Source organism: Notolabrus celidotus, chromosome 13, assembly GCF_009762535.1.
Source record: "Notolabrus celidotus isolate fNotCel1 chromosome 13, fNotCel1.pri, whole genome shotgun sequence".
NCBI lineage: Eukaryota > Metazoa > Chordata > Actinopteri > Labriformes > Labridae > Notolabrus > Notolabrus celidotus.
The window spans coordinates 24,238,407-24,252,894 of record NC_048284.1 but is presented as its reverse complement, the minus strand read 5'-3'; the positions used below and the strand labels follow the sequence as shown (position 1 = coordinate 24,252,894).

The 14,488-nt window shown below is 40.6% G+C and overlaps 1 protein-coding gene across 1 annotated transcript in view; it reads right to left on the bottom strand.

Moving 5' to 3' along the window:
* Positions 1–14,488, bottom strand: part of LOC117824471 (kelch-like protein 29) — a 139,800-nt gene that overhangs the window by 34,499 nt on the left and 90,813 nt on the right. Inside the window, exons 6-9 of the mRNA XM_034699956.1 lie at positions 13,429–13,567; positions 9,828–10,024; positions 7,919–8,031; positions 7,635–7,781 (exon numbers count right to left, since the gene is read on the bottom strand). Of these exons, the coding sequence (XP_034555847.1) occupies positions 7,635–7,781; positions 7,919–8,031; positions 9,828–10,024; positions 13,429–13,567 (596 nt within the window). The remainder of the gene's footprint in view (positions 1–7,634; positions 7,782–7,918; positions 8,032–9,827; positions 10,025–13,428; positions 13,568–14,488) is intronic.

Genomic DNA, 14,488 nt, shown 5'->3' with positions numbered 1-14,488 from the left:
GTCAATTGGTTAGCTGAACAGTAATTTGTTTTTTAAACTGTATGAAAAAAGAAGAGGAAAGCAGCTCTCATGTTTGATAAAGTCTGGGCTGTCAGAGTGAGGAAACATGATGGAAGTGAGACCATTAGATCAGTTACTGTCAGAGTCAGAACCTCAAAGCTTCATGTCAACACCCTACTTGTGTAAGATTTCTATTTCTAGATGTGGAGGATGAATTAATTGGCAATGGTGAGTAAATAATAGAAACATCTTCAGGTCATCGAGCTCAGCTCAGTTTTCACATATAACTCAAAACTGCTTCAGTGTAATTATTTCATTAAAAGTTATTAATTATTGTACGAGAATCCAAATAGTTATAGTTACATTTTTGCATTTGGAAATGCTGTGGAAGCTGAGAACAAGTCCAAGGCAACAGTGGTGTATTTCACAGTTTCCGCCCCCAGCTTCTGATTTTTCCTCTTTCCAAATTAATCTTTCCACACACAGCTGATGTGTTTCTGCAGCTGAATTAAGACCCAGTTCTGCTTCATCACAACTCATTCAAGCAGAGGAGCAGAGAAGATTTGAAGCAGGATGTTGAAATATCTTCAGCTTTAGAGGTGTAAGAGTCTTACAAGAAGCTCAACACAACTACAGCTTATGATTTGCATTTGAAGTGAAGGTTCATGCATAAAAATGAGTCACCGAAATGACCAGACAATCTTTACCCATCAAATAATACTTGTGTGCATGGTGGTTCAGACATGTATGCTTATACAGCATAGGTGTTCAGACACAGCAGTAGGACCCACTGTTTCCATGACGACCAAGTCTATAGCTTTGGCAGCCTAAAGTTTTTTTTTTTTGTGTGTGTGTGTGCGTGCGTGCGTGCATGCGTGTGTATTTCTTTGCCCCCATGTGAGTCAGCTTTTTTCTGACAGTAAAAGCTGTAAATGAGCCTGGCCGGAAACGACAAAGACCTGAGGTGGAGGACTGACCCCGCTGACCCTTCAGCTCAAAATAATGGGTCGTGCAGGAGGAGAGTAACATAACAAGAGACTCACAAAAACATTACTCAGAGAAGGCCATTCAATGAGCTACCACTGCTGAAGCATGTCCTTCTCCCACCTGAGGCCCTTTTACTACTGCATGTGTTCAACTGGTTTGAGACAGATGCCCTGAGACCAGAGAGGAGGAAATAAGAGAGCAGAGGAAGAGAGGATGGACAGAGAAGTGCCAAGATAAGTGAGGACCTCATGGGAAAAAATGAGGCTAACAGAGAAGATGAGAAAACTAAAAAGGAGGCAGACGATGCAAGAACTCCATGGCAGTCGGGGAAATCAACTGATGCAATTTCCTCTCTGTGAGCAATCGAAGCAAAACTCCAGTCCTGTACAGTAGATGTGGTGGTTTACATCCCTACTCCACCAACATGCTCATTTCACCCAACAGGTTAATAAACAAACAGTTCAATACACACAGAAACTCAGATGACCTCTATCAGCTACAAAGTAGAGTTAAAGCTGGCTTCTAAACATAGAGATATTCTTCAGGGCAGAGTCTCTGACTCAGTGAGAAACTTTTTTTTTCATTTAAAGTGCCTCTAAAGTGTGAGATTTCCCCCACTACTTACTGAGTCATGTCACACTCAAATACATGAGACTTAAGCTACAGGCTTACTGCTCTCACTTTTCTATTACAAGCTACTTCTCTCCAGCTCTGCAGCAACATCGCCTACTGTGGTGTGATGACACTGAATCATTAATGCCAGAAATCAGGAATAAATTGTAAAAGGACTTACTTGACACTTTATCCTGTTTAAGGACATTAAAATAATTGCATTTACTGCAATCTGAGGAGATATCAGCTCTGTTGCTGCATTTAATGATAATTTGGCACATAAGCTCATATATTAGCATCTGCAGGTCATACACAGCTGACTGTTTTGATCCTGTGAGTTAAATTAAAGTTGTATCTGGGCCAGTTTCAAATACACTTCAAAAAGCCAGCCTTCAAAAACAAGAAAAAATCTACAAAATTGGGGGTATATTACTTAAATTAAGCAAAATGATATGCCAACAGAACAAGAAAAATTGGCTTGTCAAGACTTTCCAAAACATGTAAAATATCTAACCTCAATGAACCCAGAAATACCTTAAAATGTGTGTATTTTCCACTGATAACAAGTGCATTTTTCTTGATAGAAATAAAAAAAATATGAGACTTCTTTTCTCAATATGTTGAAACATATTCTTAGATTAAGTACATGCTAATGTCATTATCTTTTTATTTTATTTTTGGGGGGCTTTTACACCTTTAGAGGAGAGGACAGTGGATAGTGTAGGAAAGTGGGAGAGAGTGGGGGAATGACATGCTGAACTGAAGTTAAGAATATATTTCTCATTATGTAGGATCATTGTCTACCTTGTAATTTCGAAGAACTTATCTGAATGTAATTATTTCTGTTTGAAACGGTTTGAAATGTTAAATGTTTAAATATTAAGTGTCAGTTTACAGTACTGTGCCAACTGTACTAATATATAGCAGTACATATTTTCCATTGTTTCATTGAAAATAAAACAGTGGATTACATCTGGCTGTCATTTGTTTTAATTGTGTGAAGAGACAATTGTGTCAAAGTCATGATTTCTTATTTCATGCTTGAAATAAGAAATTATTACTTTGAAAAAGCAGTTTTATACTTGTGAGTGTTGATAAAAAAGCTTTGTAACAGTTGATATTCTAGTTTCGAGCATGTATTACTCAATATGTAGGTCATAAAATCTCAATAACAAGCTGTAATATCTTGCTGAGATAATTTAGGTCCAAAACTCTCAAAACAAGTGAAACACTAACATAAAACTGCTAAGTGAGAAAAGCTATCTATCAAGCAAAAAATAAGCAAATTTCACCCTTATCTGAGGTATTCAATCTTACTTAGATTTCAGTTTTTACAGTGTAGTTGATGCTCTTAGTGACACAGCAGGAATACATGTGCTGAAAATATGTAAAGGATTGTGGAAATCTTGCTCCCATTGGAGTGGCAGATTTCTAAACAAAGTGATTGATCTTCTACCTCTATGGTTTTGCTGATTACATCAATTTCAACTCTAACTACTCTGGCCTCCTCTACGGTCTGTTGAGGTTGGTGGAGACTTTGCCATAAAGCAGAGAATGGGATGGATATCAATATCCTACAATAGAAAAAGAAAGCAGATTCATTTTAAGTCAGCAGGTCAAGAGCTTTGGCCATGATGGACAGACCAAGCAACATGAGTACCGTGCTCACGTGTTCTCAATAGCAGTTTTGTCTTGTAGCACAGTAAACCACTCCCAGATCGATCTTTATGCACACACACAGAGTACACTTTTCTCCACCTGTAGAAGGTTAACCAAGAAAAAAAGACCATCCTAATGCACCATCTGCAAATCTAAGCTCCACCTGAGCCCACATCTGTTGTAGATTCTTTTTGCTTGCCAAACATCTTTGAAATGGCAGTAAAACTACCTCTGTGAAACAACATCTGGTCTTTGCAAAAAAGGTAAGGAGTGCTACCACATAAAAGCCACTCAACACACTCAGGGTCTGATTCCCAAAAGGATTTTGTAGCTTTTGCGCCTACTAAACCTGTGCAAATAAGCCAAAAGACTGACTAATTCACAGAGCACACGCCAAATGGTTCAAAGCTCCCCACACTGCACTGCAGAGCAAATAGCATCTCTGTGGGCTAGTGTTGTTTGCATACATTTAAATAAACCATTATGTATTCATTTGGAGCAAAATATGCCTTTTTCTATGAAAACGTGCCTCATTGTGAAAAACACCTTACTCACAAACACCAGCGCCAAAAGCCACGCACAGTCAGAGTGTCATTTCCACCGTCTAATGAGAGCTGGTGATAATTGCGCTGGAGTATTTGTAAGCATCGTCATGCTCAAACAAGCGATTAAGACCAAAATCCCACCTTCCAAAAACAACCTCTAGAATCACACAGAGACACAAACACACACACTCAGGTGTACAGGGGATGTGAATGGGTTGAGCCTGGTGAAAGGCAGGGATAATGTGTCTAACAGGGAGCCTCTCAGATCTGTCAGAGGCAGCAAGGAAGACACAGGGAAGCCACCACCAGCTAACTCAGAAGATTTATGTCCACTGAGCAAATACTATTGTGCAGCCGTCAGTAAGGACTATCGCCTCTCATCATTATTTGTGTGTGTGTGTGTGTGTGTGTGTGTGTGTGTGTGTGTGTGTGTGTTTATGTGTCTACTCAGCAATCAAATGAATGTCACAGGAGTGGCTATTCCTATCTCCTTTGCTCCAAACAAAATTATGCATCTGCTTATAATTAAAAATACTAAAACACACACACACTGACTCACCAGGGTGAGTATAATAGAGTACACACCCATGTTTAGCCCACTCAGCTCAGCACAGCTCAGTGTTCTTGTGAGTGTGAGCAGTTTGATTCTTGAAAACACACCTTTTCTGCTAACATATAATTGATGAGTAAAAATACACTTCAATAGGGCTCTTCATTAGGGTTCATGTCAGCTGGAAGGATGGATGGGGGATAGCGGAGGGCAGACGCTCACTGCTGCCCTTAGCGTCTACTGACAGGTTCAATGTATTCTCTTCAGAGGCCCATTTCAGCCTGACTTCATTTGCATCTGCATCTAACATCTGCTCTTTAATTCAAAATGTATTTGTTCAAATGATTCTTGGTATCTTTTATCTTTCTATTTAATGTTTCCTTCATTTCCTTGCTTGTGTCATTTTCATGCAACCCCTGTATGTTTCCAAGGAAGCCCAGTGCAAATGAGACGTCTGACTTGCTCTGTTGTCTTTTTTCACAGCCGCTGCAGCCGAGTGACTGCTGTTCAACTGGCTGCATACATCAGGACTGCAGGTGCTCTGAGGCAACAAAGGACACAGATGAGGATGAAGGTCCAGAGTTCAGCAGCCTGCATCAGATCCAACCAGCTCTCTGACACACTGAGTCACAGCAGGACTGATTTATGAGGGATTTCCAGTCTTGGCATGCCACAAAGCCATGGCCAAAAAACATTTTTTTCTTCATCTTCAATAGTTTCAGTTCACTCTCCATTGATATTGACTGTAAAATAAAGCTTACCATCCCCCAAAAAATAAAATTAACCTTTAATAGAGGGAGAATGATTATTAATTTTTCCTGTTTTGAACATAGAGCTTAAAAAGAGAATGACTAAATAAAAAGTGATACTTGTGGTGAAAGGCGTAATTTTGTAGTGGTTAAAGAAATTAATCATAAAACTTGTTTTATATCCTCACACAGCCTTAAAGCGTTTCTGTCCTTTTGATCATTCTCTACTCTGATTACAAAATGATAACATCATCTGTTCCATTAAAAAAAAAATCACATCACAATATAACTATAGTCAATTGTATAATATCCAATGGATAATATCAAAACTTATACCTATAAAAGGCATATGGACCCAGCATCTAACAACAATAATGTGGCTTGAGACCTGCAAGTATCAGAGCAGGCTGTTGTTTCTGATGAGTGGACAGCAGGTCTTTACTAACAGCATGGCTGGCCTTCTCTAATCCTGAAAATACAACATTAAAGTTGTTTTTAGCTGTTACATTAGTCTGCCACTTTTCAAAGGGCTAATTCATCATCCTCTTTGTCAAGTTGGGTCACCTGGTGAGATAGGATCCTTTATAAAATCTGTTGAAGTGAGGACTGATGGATGTCATCAAATTAAAGACTGCTGGGTGAGAGGAAGGATTGGTCTCTATCTGTTAGCAACCTTACAGAAAACAAGACACACCATACCATTTTACAGTCTGTTGTTAAAGTAATTACAGGAGATAGTATCTTGAGACTGAGTGTTTGTATGGGTGTATTTCCCAGATTACCCGTTCTTCCCATGATTTAGGACAAATTCTCTGTGTTTATTAGGAATGACTAAAGCAAGGCGTAAGTAATATCTGGGCCATTTCTTGGTGCCGTTGGGTTTTAGAAACAGCATAGCAGAGATAAAAGTTGCATGTTATATACCCAGCACCTTCAATATGCAGCTTTCCACTCTCTAGCTCACAACTCACAGCACAGCACAGCACAGCACAGCACAGCACAGCACACACACACACACACACACACACACACACACACACACACACACACACACACACACACACACACACACACACACACACACACACACACACACACACACACAAACCTAAAGAGGCACATAGATGATTGCAAACATATCTGAAGGCTCAAAGTTTTTCCTCCTCCATGTCTGACTTTTCCAGCACTGCAGTGATATTCTTCCCTGACATGTCATTAAAAAGTTTCACAGGACAAGGAGGGGTGATTTCCTGTTGCTCTCTGACTCCACACGATGGAGGGGATGGAGGGTGGGAATGATTAGCTGATGCTGGATCATGCGTTTAAACTGAACCTTCAGGGTTACATGACCTCCTCCTGAGGCATGATGGGAACAGACTATGCTCTCTCTGCTCTCCCTCTCCTCTGGACTCTTTGCAGGCCTGCTAGGTTTGTTTCAAGGTCACACGCTGATGAAGATTTGAGCTTGACCGAGAGCTCAATCCCATCTCTACTGCCTGGATGTCACGGCTGTGCACAGAGGAACCATCCGCTGGACATCAGATTAGAACAGAGGGGCGCTTTTCCATTTCTTTTCTCGTTTCTCCCAATCACTGCTCGCATGGTTTGGTCCTGTTCTGCTTCTTTCTCTCGCTTAACTGTCTTTGCTTCAGTCCTTCTTCTCTTCCTCCCTCTTCAGAGACGGAATGACCTAGGTGTCTCGTCTCAGGAGCCTGTGCACTGGACTGTTAAGACAACCACAGAAAATGTCCCATTTCTTCTTTTTCGTTGTCATTTCAGTAAGTCACCTCTGCACCTCTCCATTAGAGTGTGAGATTGCTGGAGTCTGTCAGACTGAGCTGGACGGAGGTTTATAATGCAGACAACAGAAATTTCGTCCTCTTAAAACTGTGCATCTGCCTTGTTGTAAATGTGCTGAACCAGAGTCATTTTTTTTCTCTCAGTCATCCCACAAATTCAATTTTTTTGTCAGAAATCTAAGTAAAAAAACTTCTTCCATTCTTTTGATTCCTTACTTCATTCTCGACGAAACACTCTGTATGTCTGATGGATGTCACCACAGTCTCAAAATGCCACATATCATAGGATAACCACTGAATGTTTAATCCAAAAGGTGGCCCAAACATAGATGTCCAGCCTCATAAAAGTGTGAGCCAGTAAAGTAGTATTGATTATGGAGGTCTACAGTTAATGTGATGCAGCTGATATGAGGCAGTCCCCCCCCCCCCCCCCCCCCCCTCTGTTTGATGAGGAATCATTATTGAAAATGATCTGCTCTTCACTTTTTTTTACTTGATGATAATCTCCCCTTCTTTTTCAAACTTCTAAAACATATTCTAAAATCACTGAATTTAAATGATTGTTTTTGTGTCTACATCCATAAAAAAGTTCATGACCTCAGGTTATTTTATCTACTGTATGGTTATCTGCCAACTCAACTGATCGGGACTGTCTGATAGGACATTGTAATAGCACCTGGGTGGAGCAAAGACATACTTCACAAACACAGCTATCATCTCTCCCTGTTCTTACCTGTACTCTGGAGTCTGGGTCTTGTTTGATCCATTTGATGACCGTCTCGTAGACCAGCTCCTCAGCCTTGGTGTTCAGACTGTCGTTGGACAGGTAGGACACCAGATCTTCCTTGGACACACTCAGAATCTCTTCCTGTCCCGCCACCTGATGAGAAACAAAATAGTCAAAATCTCAATATGGCACATAACAAATCCATGTAATATGTAGTAATTAAGACAAAAAATTACATGATTTGCTCACAGTGAACAGATTGTTCCGATGGATAATAAATCTGTACCCACCTCAGGGAAGTTCTGCAGTGCAAAGGCTTTGGCCATGTTATGGAGCTCTATGCAACTCATGGCTTCAGCCATCGCCAGCACTCCCAGACAGTTAGCTGGAGTCAGCTGTTTCTCTGCAGTCAATAAACCAAAGACAGACAGAGAGAGGACAAATAGACAAAACAAGAGGGAGAAAGAAACACAGGAAGATTGATTAGGACGGAGGAAAAAACACCATTCAGACATTTTTATTAAAAGATCACTGATATATTAAGGCTAAAACAGACAGATAAGGCAGCTGCAGACTTACAGTGCCTATATCTGCATGACACAAAAAAGTATGACTCAAAACAGCTCTGAGGACAAACAAAAGGAGGAATCGATCGCTTTCAGCCCAGACAGGAGGTGTTGGATGTCAGGGAACGGGATTTGGGATTATCTGGGCCAAGAAGTCAAGTTGGATCTCAGAGTCTATTAAACACACACAAACACTCACAAAATAAAACGGCCCCATTAGGGAGAGAGAAGGAAAGTAGGGAAAGGCTTGCTACATTATGTGAGCTCTTGTAAGGATGCAGTGTCTAAGGTGCTGTGTCTTTATTTCCAGTTTTTTTTCAATACAAAAGACTATCCATCTCTAAAGAGGAAATGTTTTGGTTGTGTAGTTCTCACGCGTACACACCTACACCTACAGGCAAACACACAGATCGACTGAGTCAGCATCTGCAAAAAGAGCCCGATTATATACCAGCTATCAGACAGAAACAGTGTCAGTCCTATGCTCAGTGAAAACAGGTATCAGCCATTAAAATTCACCTCACATCTTTTTAATCACAACCAAACTAAAGCCAAAGCAAAGACATAAGGACACAAGAGTCAGCTCAAAAATGTTCCTCTGTTATGATGAACAGATGAAGAGTTATTTCAGAGTGAATGATTGCACACAGGGAACACTCTGTTTCACACTCTATTCATCAGTTTGCTAAATGGTACACAGACACGGTTATAGTTTGCTTTGTTACAAACGTGTGCCTATATTTGCCAAAACTTAAAGCATTTTAGCAGCTCACTTCGGTTAAATCAACGACTTATGATTTTTCTCAGGGAAACAAAAAGTGTTAATTTGTTTGACACTGAAGGTGTGTGAACTAAGGCAAAGAGGTCTTTGCTGTTCCTCCTCACTGTTTATCCAACACTTTATCAATTTTCCCTTTTCTCTAGGATACACACATGCACCTGTATTTTTCCCTCTCATATGAGCTGAAATGTCATGAATCACCAGTAATGAACTCTACAAATAACTCCCATGTGTCCACTGTCTTCTCATCAAAGTGACAAAAACAAATCAATGAAGTGGGCTGTGTGTTCTTTTTTCCTTTCCTTTCTTCACCGTTTTCCTGACGTTGACTTTTTTACTGACATGCACTTCCCTACTGTTGCCAACACAGAAAAAAATGTATTAAATGGAATGCAAAATATGACATTTGTCGCTATTTTTACCCCCAAAAAACTGGAACACGCATTTGCTCCTCGCCCACTGAGGCTTGAAAATGCCCCAACCACAGTCCCAACACCACTGTTGCTCTACTTTCCAGATTTTTTCTTAGAATAATTGTGTTTGGCTCTTTCTCTATCAAAGTTCAGGCCAGATAATTTCACATTTAAGTGACGATTGCTACCTGACCTTTTTATAAATCTGCACTCATATTTGGAGACAGGAAGGAAATTATTTTTGGTTCAAGACGTTCCGTTAGGTTGTGCATAGTGATCTAGAATGATACAACTGAGAATACACACGGCTGTAGAGGTGCATGTGGCAGAAAGGGCCATGCAGAAATAGTTGATGCACAATTGGCTATGTGAGCAAATAAAACCTTCACACCCTCACACACACACGCACACGCACACACACACACACAGCTGCTCATACCTAGGAATGAGACGCAGACTTTACAAAACGTGTTGAACTGGAACTTGTTGGCGGCCTCCAGCAGCGTCTTTGCGTTGGCTGAGTCGATGACCAGCGATCCTGTGTAGACAAACTCGAGCAGCAGCTCTAACACGTCGGCGCTGATGTTGCTCATGTTCAGCTCCAGGATCTCCCCTTTCCTCGTCTCTCCCAATGACCTGATCAACCAATCACAGCAGAGAGAGGACAGTTAGGGATGCATTGAGAGGGAAAGCAAAGAAACAAAAAAAAAAGGAGAGGGACAAAGATGTAACAATAAAACCCAAAACACACCTGGGTCAGAATGAGAGAGTGGAGAAAATAAGAGAATCATAAGAGAGAAGAACTTAAAGTGAAAAAGGGACAGAAACAGAACTTTGGCTAGTTTCAACTTGTCTATGGGAGGACATTTTAACTATGCTGCTGCATCTGAAACAAAACATCCTCTAAACAAAGATTACAAAAACAAACATTATTGCTTTGTTTCATTCTTTTCACATGTGATTTCATGTATGCATAGTTTCAGAGGTGGACATGCATACATGGCAGAGTACATATGAGAAATCAGACAGAAAACACAGAGAGAGACAGAACCGTTCAAACACTGACATTTGACAGGATGTAAAGGAAGCGTGTGTGTGTGTGTGTGTGTGTGTGTGTGTGTGTGTGTGTGTGTGTGTGTGTGTGTGTGTGTGTGTGTGTGTGTGTGTGTGTGTGTGTGTGTGTGCGTGCGTGCGTGCGTGCGTGCATGCGTGTGTGTGTGTCAAACCGTTTCCACCCTGACTGGCGTAGAGTAAGAGGTGCCAGTGAGTGTATGTATGCGTAAATTAAACAGAACATGATCCTTCATAATGCAAAGCCTGAGATGTGCAGGGGGGCAAAGGGGTCTCTTTCCAGAACTGTTGTTTGCACCGGATCAAATAGTAGAGATTAGTTCACATGCAGGAGGTAAGAGAGTTAAAGTACACCTCACCACTCGTGTTTAATGTCCCATGTGAAACAATAATCCACTCAAGCTTAGCAGAACGCTTGCTCACTCTGCTTTCTCTCTTTTCCTGCAGCTTTGGACATCAGTTTGGGAAGTATCCTCCATCAAGATAGATGAAGGCTATTTGCTTCTGTCACTCGATGTAGCACAAATATATACTGTGTGTGTATGTGTGTGTGTGAGTGTGTTTTGGATTAGAAGTCATGACAAACAGTCAGCATTTAGTAAGACAGACAGGAAAACACAACAAAACAAACAATGAGACAGGTGAAAGAAATGTTTGGCAGATGAAAGGGTGAAGGAGGAGGTTGAAGAAAGGGAGGCAGGGTGAGACGGTTCTTCCACAGGGAGCCAGCAGCCATCCTTCTGAGGGAAGAGTTGGGTTGGTCTGTGACTGTGACTTGGTCTTTTTTATTAAGAAATGATTCCCGACCCACCGTTGGAAAAAAATGTTTCAAAATCAAACCTAAACACAACTTTTGTCCTCGCTGCAATACTCATCAGCAGTCTGTAGTGTACGAACTGAGACATTAGTCGTCATTTCAAAGAAAAAGAAGGGGAGAAGGACATCCAAAAATAAAATGAAAGACAATAACATGTTTCTCTGGATGGACTTAGGCTGTAAAAACCAAGACAGTTACTCTTTTTCCTCCTGCAAAGCAAAAAGCCACAAAGCGTTATTGCCCTTCTACAAAAAAAAGGGGCAGGGGGGCAGACAGAAGAAAATGGGAGTGTTGTTGAAGTGATGGAGGAAGAAAAGAGTGGGGTATAAGAGAGCTTAAGCTAATAGAAGAGAATGCTCATCATCCTGCTCAATATGTGGAAAATGAACCAGTTGGAATGGCAGTTTGTCTCGACTGAGCACTTTCTAGGAAATCATTTTTTCCTGAGCTTCTGAAAGAAGGTGGATATCTATGTTGTGTCTAAATGCAGACTAGAGAGACAGAGGAGGAGCGGGAGGAGGGTGAGGGGGGAGAAAAAAGGATGGGGACACTCAGGCAAAGACATTTGTTTGTGGAAAATGCACCGATTATTCAAGAGGAAGTCTTAAAAAAAGAAGAGACTGTCAGAATGGGTGAGAGGAGGGGAGCTGTAACACACACACACACACACACACACACACACACACACACACACACACACACACACACACACACACACACACACACACACACACACACACACACACACACACACACACACACACACACACACTTTCTAAATCACCCTTCAAACTAAAAAAGCCAGTGTACAGGGTAAACATTAATTTGTTCTTACTAAAGACTATCTATTCTGTGAAAGTGCTCATCGTGCTGACAGAAGATAATTCAAATTTATAGCTGCACTGTCTGAACTATGAAATAAAACTAATAAGGGAATAAAACAGTAAGGTTCAAGGTTGGCGGTGAGTTCAGTTTGTGCCAGACACGCTAAATAAAAACAGGACAGGATGACAGGTGGAGACTTGAAAGCTCAAAACTATGTGTGAACACCCAGTCATCAAAATGAGAGAAAAAACTCAGCGCTGATATTTGATTTAAATAAGTCTTCATTAAAAAACTTAACTTGAAATTTTACTTTTTTTTTAGATCTGATAAAGGACAATTTTAAAATTGCTGTGGTGGCAAGGCAAAGACACAAACTCTACTGAGGCATTCAGGCTCAGCTAAACGACTATCACCATGTAAACTAAATAACACTCACACCATCTATCCCTCTCTCACACAAACACAACTTAAAATGGAAAACAGTCTTAGTTCAAGGTGACTTTCAAACAAAATAACACCTGAGTATTTTAAGTAAGGCTGAGAAAAACAGCATATCCTCTACAGAAAACATAACAAGTGAAAAGACAAATAACTGTGCTAGCTGACCTAACTCACTCATGATCAGGCATACACACACATTTAGAGACACTTAAAAGTGCTGTATATGAGATTCACAGACACTTGTATTCAGACACACATTCCAAAGAACAAAATAAGATGTAAAGAAGAAAAAATTTGGAGAATACTGGGAAACTTCAGAAATACTGATCCATCAAATACTTTTTTTTTGAAGGATGTTGTTTCCCCATGAAGGTTACAGTTCAGTGAGTGCTCTCAAATGTGTTTTTTTTTTCTCTGAAATGCCTTTTCATCATATTAATCCAGTTATTTTAAAACGTTAAAGGCTGTTTTGTAGCAAAAACTAAAGAATTATCATCATAAGCATTTAGTATCTTGGGAGAAAAGTGACTTTGGTGAATTACCACCCAGTGTAAAATGTTGGATTTTTTTGTTTTGGCTCTTTGGTGAGTTTAAAACATTCCCAGTCATGGAACATTTTCTCTGCTCATTAAAATGTATATGTGGTTAAATTGCTCTATATGGGAAGAAAATGTAATGAAAAGGTTCAACCTTGTTTCTCTGTTTTGAGATACATTCTTTTGAGTAGGAAGAGGAAGGAATGGCTGCTGGCCCTGTGCTAGGAACCAAAATTTTCACACACCTGCAAGAGAGAGAGAGGGGAAGGAAAAAAAAGATACACAAATGCGCCCTATGAAAAGAACAGACTGGATCAAGAGCTGGAGGGAGGAGGGAAGAGAAGGCAAACCTTTTCACCAGGTCCTTGAAATACAAGCTGCAGGAAGCTAGAACATTTTGGTGGACTTCAAACTCTTTGCCATCAACTATTATTTTCAGGTCTGTAAACTCTTTCGCTCTGCGCTGCTGGTTCAGCTCCTTCAACATCTCTGTAGAACAAGAAAAAGAAACACACAACGACACATTTAGGTTGAGACATTTTCAGTCTTCTGTACCAGCATGAGTCACAACAGCATGACAAGAAGAAACAAAAGAAAATGTTGAAAGTGTAGATTTTGTGACAGTATTGATGGATAGTCTCAAGAGGGGTTCATAATCTGATAGAAAAACAGTGTTGTGTGCAGATTTGATGAAACATATCTGCAAATGCAAAATAAGGCATGAATATTGATAAGTGTGTTGAACCTCACTGCAAAGCCACAGCTTTAATGGTGAGAGGCTGAATGAGGTTAAAAGTGTCTAAGAGAGATGTGGGCTGAAAACAGACTGTCGATGCATTATTCACATTCAAATCTAAATTTTTGTCTTCTCATAAGACTTCTCTTTTACGGAGAGTTGACCTTTACCCATCACTTGGTGAGAAAGCAAATTCAAATCCTCAAATCCAAACACCTGCTTCTCTTTCTCTCACTGGAAAATTACAACCTCGCCCATCCATGCCCTCCTCTGTCGTTAGAAGACAAATTCTAGTAAAAACATGAGGGAGAGAACAGTGTGCTGTTCAAGGCCGTGGTACACAATGGGTGGTACAATGGTGTGTAGCAGCTCCATGTCAGGCCTGGCCTTACAGTAGCGTTGGGTCGGAGGCTCTTGTTTCTCTGCGTCTTAATGAGGCACCATGAGGGGAAGCTGAGAGGGGAAATCAGCAGGAGACGAGCAACATGCTCAGCAGCCCTAGGCAGGATTATCACCAATAATATAGCTCTGTTAATCTATCGAGAACAGCACTAAAAGAAAACAATTAGAGATTCAAAAAGAGAGCTACAGACACAATAATGTGGATGATAATGGAGGGAGCCAGCTTCCATACTGTCGACTTTGAATTGACAGACTGCAGACTGCAGGGTAAA